Genomic DNA, 6000 nt, shown 5'->3' with positions numbered 1-6000 from the left:
GTCAAGGGAACATAGAGTTGAATGTCATCAGCATAATAATGACATTAATGACATCCAACTCCATAGCACATACCACAGCCTGACAAAAGCAACAGAAAGCAAAGAAGAGAAGATGCTGGTTTGGAAAGACTGAAAGGAATTATGCTGTCAGATTTAGGTGGTGTGTCAGTTGACGGCAGATGATATTAAACATTTAATTGTGCATTTGGCCAGCTCTTTTAATGGTTCCATAAATTGGAGATACTGTTGAAAGGATTTTCAGACTAAATTAGCTTCCTTCCTTGAATCAGCTGATCTTGCTTCGCTGGTTATGCTGACCCTTGCTATATAGTCACAGTGAGGCTTGATTACTGTGGTGTGTTTTACATGGGCCTTTCCTCTAAGACAACAGGGAAATGTCCATTCCTTCTAATGTGACCCATCTTTTGACTGAAATAAATAACTTTCAGCCTGTTATAACTGTTTTGGTATGATAGCTGCTGATTGGCCTCTGAGTTCAAATCAAAGTGGTGTTTTTGATGTTAAGATTCTTCATAAGTTGGGACCAACATATCTGAAGGCCTGTCTCTCTCGGTATAAATCTGTGGGAGGTTGGAGGGCTTTGTTGGGCCCACAAAGCAATGGCTCCACAGGCTAGGCAATGGCGAATGGGCATGCAGAACACACAGGGCTTGGGTCCCTGAGCATCCTGCACAGTAATTGGCTAAGGGTTCATTGTCAGACGTTCAAGTCCTTAGCCAGTTATGTATTGTAAGATGTATGTTCTGTGTGGTGTAGTCAATGGACATGCATGTATGTTTTGATTACAGTTTTAAATTTTCAAGACTGTTTCCTTGAATGCCCTATGGGGTTTCCATAGGTTAGCTATGGCTTGACAGCAGTTTTTTTTAAAATGATATTCTAGTGCCCGTTTTAGAAGAATAAAAAAAAACCACTCTAAGTGCAGTGGTTAAGAGCAGATGAACTCTAATCTGGAGAACCAGGTTTGATTCCCCCACATGAGCAGCAGACTCTTATCTGGTGAACTGGATTTGTTTCCCCACTCCTACATTCCTGCTGGTTGACCATGGGCTAGTCCCAGTTTGTTCAGAAGTCTCTCAGCCCCACCTACCTCACAAGGTGCCTGTTGTGGAGAGAGGAAGGGAAAGAAGTTTGTAAGTCCCTTTGAGTCTCCTTACAGGAAAGAAAAGGGGGGGTTATCATTGCAAACTCTTCTTCTTCTTCTAGGACAGCAAGGGAGGGGAGGGAATGGTTACTGTGAAGACAGGGTCAGGAGGAATGGCTGTCACATTGGCCATAAAATCTAAATTTACCCACCCTCACAGCAGCCATCCCAGCTTTACTGCAATCTTTTTAAAAACTTCAATGCAAAGTGCTTTGTGAAAGAACAGGGGGGAAACTGGGAAAGCCACAATGCTGCGGGGAAGCAGGGAAAAAGAACTGTTCCCGTGAAGCACTGAATTCAGGGTGGATAACCTATGTGGAAGACCTCTGGGAAATACATGTCATCCCTTTTCCCTAGCATTCACATATACATGTTCCAGTTTCACATTGTGTGTGTGTGTGTGGGGGGGGGGTCTAAAGCTAGTCTAAAGTCCCTTTTCCTGCATTTTCTGTAGCCCCGCAGCCTTCCCCATTCTAAACACCCTACTAGGAAGTGGCCCATTGAAATCAATGGGGCATTTTTTTCAAGGGTTAAGCAGGATGTGGTGGGAAAAGATTTGAAGCTTGCCTGGCGAAAGGACGGCTTTTAAAGCCCGGTCCTAATTCTGCTGTACAAAAGCAGGTTGGTGAGCGGCGCTTGACTTGGAAGTCACTCAAACTGCTGGGACTTTCTTCCAAAACAAATGTACAGGACCAGGGAAGTGATATTGCAGGGCTTTTGGGGTGGGGGTGGGGGTGGGGGGTGCTGCTTCCGTTCCCTTCTCCCTGGCCTTCGGTGGGACCCCCTTCGACCGGCTCATCCCAAAGATGTCAAGTCATTTCCTTCCTTCCCAACCTGCGCGTGAGTTTCTGCTTTCCACCCGGCGGGCAGGAAGCGGCTCCGAGGGACCGGGCTCCGTCTGGGGGGGCGGGCGGGGGGGCCGAAGTGACGATGAAGACCAGAGGGGCGTGATTGGGGAGAGGAGGTGCAGGAGTGGGAAGGTTACTCGGCTTAGCCGAGGCCAGCGGCAGAACTATCGGACTGCCATTACAGCATACCTTTTGCACAGCTCCTAGGTTACTTGCTTGGAGTAGTGGGTTTCTACTGCCTCAGGAGGACAGCATGTTCTGCTGGGGCTCCCAGGGCTATGCTGGAGCCAGGCTGCTGGGCTCCTGGCTCCTGCTGGTGACGTGGGGCCAGAGGCGTGATTGGGGAGAGGAGGATGCGGGGTGGGGAGGTTATAAAGCGGCCGAGCCCGGCGGCGAGCGGACTGCCGTGCGGCGCCTGCCTTTTGCTTTGGCTCCTAGGTGCGGAGCGGTGGGTTTCTGCGCGCTCGGGAAGGACGGCATGTTCTGCTGGGGGCTCCCGGGAGCTGTGCTGGGCGGGCTGCTGGGCTCCTGGCTCCTGCTGGCGGGTAAGTGGCCCGACGGCGGGTGGGGGGGGGGGATTGGGCTGCTCCGTCCCTTGGCCCGCGGAGGGCTCCGGACAGCCCCGACGGCCAAAGTGTCCGACGGAGCCCCCAGGGCTGCAGTGCGCTCCCACCTTGCGCTCCAAGGCGTTACCTGCGCTCCTTGGCTTGGCCATCCGCCGGGATGGAGACTTAGCCCCCTGGGGCTTGGCTTGTGGTGGGCGGCTTCCTCCTGGCGCCCAGAGAAAGGAAGAGGAGCAGGGGCCCCCTTGCCCAAGGAAGGACTCACCTGCGGGTCCTCTTGGGTCGCGCTTGCCTTCGGGCATCCCAACACTGCCGCAAAGGGGGGGGGGGCAGATGGCTGGTGCTTCTCCACCCCCTAATCTCTGTCCGACTGCTGACTCCCTCCCCGTCCGCGAACCCTCGGCCCTTTGCTGCCCTCCTAGCCGGTAAACGTTGCGACTCCAGCGCTTGAAGGGAGTCCCTTCCTCTTCCACCGGCGCTCGGAAAGGATCGCGTCCATGGAGGCGTCGAAGCCAACCCCGACTCCGGGCGGGCCCGCATGTGGCTGGCCAGTCCACGGCGATTACAGGCTCCGTCGGTTCCAAATCGGCTACGCTCGTTGCTAAATCAACGTGCTCCAGATCCAATGCGGGCGCATCTTGATTTGGGAGCCGGGCTCGTTGAAATCCCTCGGATCGGGCTCCCCAAGCGCGCGCGCGCGGAGTCGAGTTGTTAGTCCAGCTGCAGAGCAGGGGAAAGACCCTCCTCGCCGAGTTACGTTTGCCAGAAGGAAAGAACCGGCTGCTCTTCAAGAAGAGCAGAAGAAGAGTTTTGGATTTATACCCCGCCTTTCTCTCCTGTCAGGAGACTCAAGGTGGCTTAGAAGCTCCTTTCCCTTCCTCTCCCCACAACAGACACTTTGTGAGGCAGGTGGGGCTGAGAGAGTCCTGAGAGAACTGTGACTAGCCCAAGGTCACCCAACAGGAATGTAGGACTGGGGAAGCAAATTGGTTCACCAGATAAGCTTCTGCCACTCAGGTGGAGGAATGGGGAATCAAAACCGGTTCTCCAGATGCGAACCTACCTGCTCTTAACCACTGCACCAATGCCAGCTCTCAAGACCAGCACAGCCACCCCTGCCCTACCCCCAAAGAGATTTCCTGCCCCCCCCCCCCCCCGTGTCAAGCGATTCCCTTCTGCCAAGCAAACTGTAATATTTGCTGGGTTCCATTGTAGCGCCAAGGTAGAGGGGTCCCTGGTGGGTTCACGTGTCTATAGAAGACCCTTCTCACAAGGGAGATCTCACCTTGGTACATGGGAAATGGGAAGGCTGGAGGGAAGGGCTGAGGGCCAAGTTCAGCTCTCTCTCTCTCTGACCACCCCCCACCCTGACCCACTCATTTTGTCCAGACTGTAGCAACAGCGAGTCTTTCCGCACTTGGGAATAACGAGGCTGCCCCTTGCAGCAAGCGGTCTGGAAGGAAATTTTTATTAGGAAAGAGGATGATTTTTGACCAGGAAGCAAGTGTCATTGATTATGCTGGGAGTTGCCTCCAAGAAAGTGTCGAGGATAAATGCCATTAAAGTATTGTCAGTAACCATGCTGGACGTATTCTAAATTCAAAACTGGTAGCTAAAATGGATTTTATGCTTGTAAGAACATTTCCCCTCATTTAAAGTACTTGGCATTCCCCCCCCCCTCCAAGAGTGGATCTGTATTGTAAATATTCAGCCTACATTGGTCAGAATGTAACTGGATTTAAGAGCTGTCAGATTCTGGTCTCTGTCTCTAATGGGCATCATTTACAATGGAGCAAATAGTAGGAGAGGCTCAAAGACCCTCATTGTCATGTATTAAGACGCAAATCGCGTGTCACTCTCAAAAGCCATTAAACTTACAAAAGCCACCAAGGCATGTTATTGCTAATTTGGGTCATGCATTTCAATTATAGCTGCTAGAAATACAAAAACCAATTTAATTATCATTTGTGAAAATGTCCTTAAGCTCTTAAGCACTTCATTTGCCCAGTTTTGATGCTGTAAGCAATTCTGAACACCCAAATGCAACAAGTGTGCCTCCGTCAGCGGATGATTACACACAAAGAGAGGCTGGAAGCTGCTGAAATCAGTGGCAGACCCAAGTTAATTCTGATGGAAACTAAGAAAAGGCATCGATTGAGGCATAAGGTGGGGATCAAACTCAAGTTTGCAGTATTAACGGTATTTGAGATTATTGTCGGCAAGCATAAAAAGCTAGCTCATTTTCTCTGACAGTGAAGAGCCTCTTCAGTTTTTATGGACATAGTCTAGACAAAGTTGAGCGCTTTTGATTCCTGTTCGTTTGATTTATATAATTAAGCACATGCTTAAAAATGTTGTATTGAAAGCAGCAAGGGGCCCCTTCACAATTTATATTGCAGTGTCATGTTTACCATGACAGCAGGATTTCTCACACTAAGCATGTAAGAACAGACATGTCTCCTTAAGTGTACATGTTCATGTACTGGGGATCTCTGGTCATGCTTTTATTCCAGATAACCTAGAGCAGATCTTTTCACTCTTTACCTGGGTCTTCTAGAGGCTTCTCCTGCTATTCTCTGCTAGCAAACAATACACACTTGACCTACTTGTTGGAGACCCCTGCTTTGAAGTCTCCCTGGATCACTGTTTTGTTTTGGTTGGGCCATTGCTCCCTGATATGTGCTCATCATTTTAAAAAGATGTGCTTGGCATTTATGTGTGTAAAGTATTATCCAGTCATAGCTGACATGGTGACCCCACCAGGGCAAGTGAGAAGCAAAGACTTTGCATTGTCTAAGGCTTTTATGGCTGGATTCAACTGTTTGTTGTGGGTTTTCCGGGCTGTGTGGCCGTGGTCTGGTAGATCTTGTTCCTAACATTTTTGCCTGCATCTGTGGCTGGCATCTTCGGAGGTGTATCACAGAGAGAAGTGTGTTACCTCTGTGATACACCTCTGAAGATGCCAGCCACTCATGGCCACACAGCCCAGAAAACCCACAACAACCAAAGACTTTGTGTTTATACCAGGGGAGTATATATTCCTATTTATACCAGGGGAGAAAAGCTTTTTACAATGCTAACTTTAGCTGAAGTGTGCTTTGTGTGTGTGTTTAAAAATATTTTATGAATATACTTAAAATGCAAATGTGCAAGTTGGAGAGCAATTATTTCTACAGATCCCCCTTTTCCACTGCAGATCAGTTTACTGCTGTTTTCCGGGCCCTCCAAACCTCAGCAAAGCATTCTGGGGAGGAAGGTCCATTGTAAATGAGGTGGAAAAGTTATATTCTGTGATCCCTGTTGTTCTTGCAGTACTTTGTATCCAACAAACAGGCATTTCATGCATATGGGCAAATGTAACGTTTTCAAGCAAGTATGTTTATCAGGAAAGTTGGTTGTGGCTCCTTACACTCAGTAGCAGCCT

General features: G+C 49.5%; 1 protein-coding gene across 3 annotated transcripts in view; it reads left to right on the top strand.

Annotated features, from left to right (window-relative positions):
* The first annotated feature begins 2429 nt into the window (after positions 1–2429).
* The window catches only part of FLT1 (fms related receptor tyrosine kinase 1), a 122797-nt gene continuing 119226 nt past the window's right edge, over positions 2430–6000 (top strand). For all 3 annotated transcript variants that reach the window (XM_048494633.1, XM_048494632.1, XM_048494631.1), the window contains exon 1: positions 2430–2558. In XM_048494633.1, the coding sequence (XP_048350590.1) occupies positions 2492–2558 (67 nt within the window). In that variant the 5' untranslated portion in view covers positions 2430–2491. The remainder of the gene's footprint in view (positions 2559–6000) is intronic.

This window comes from Sphaerodactylus townsendi, linkage group LG04 (assembly GCF_021028975.2).
Source record: "Sphaerodactylus townsendi isolate TG3544 linkage group LG04, MPM_Stown_v2.3, whole genome shotgun sequence".
NCBI lineage: Eukaryota > Metazoa > Chordata > Lepidosauria > Squamata > Sphaerodactylidae > Sphaerodactylus > Sphaerodactylus townsendi.
This window is presented reverse-complemented; position numbering and strand designations above follow the sequence as displayed.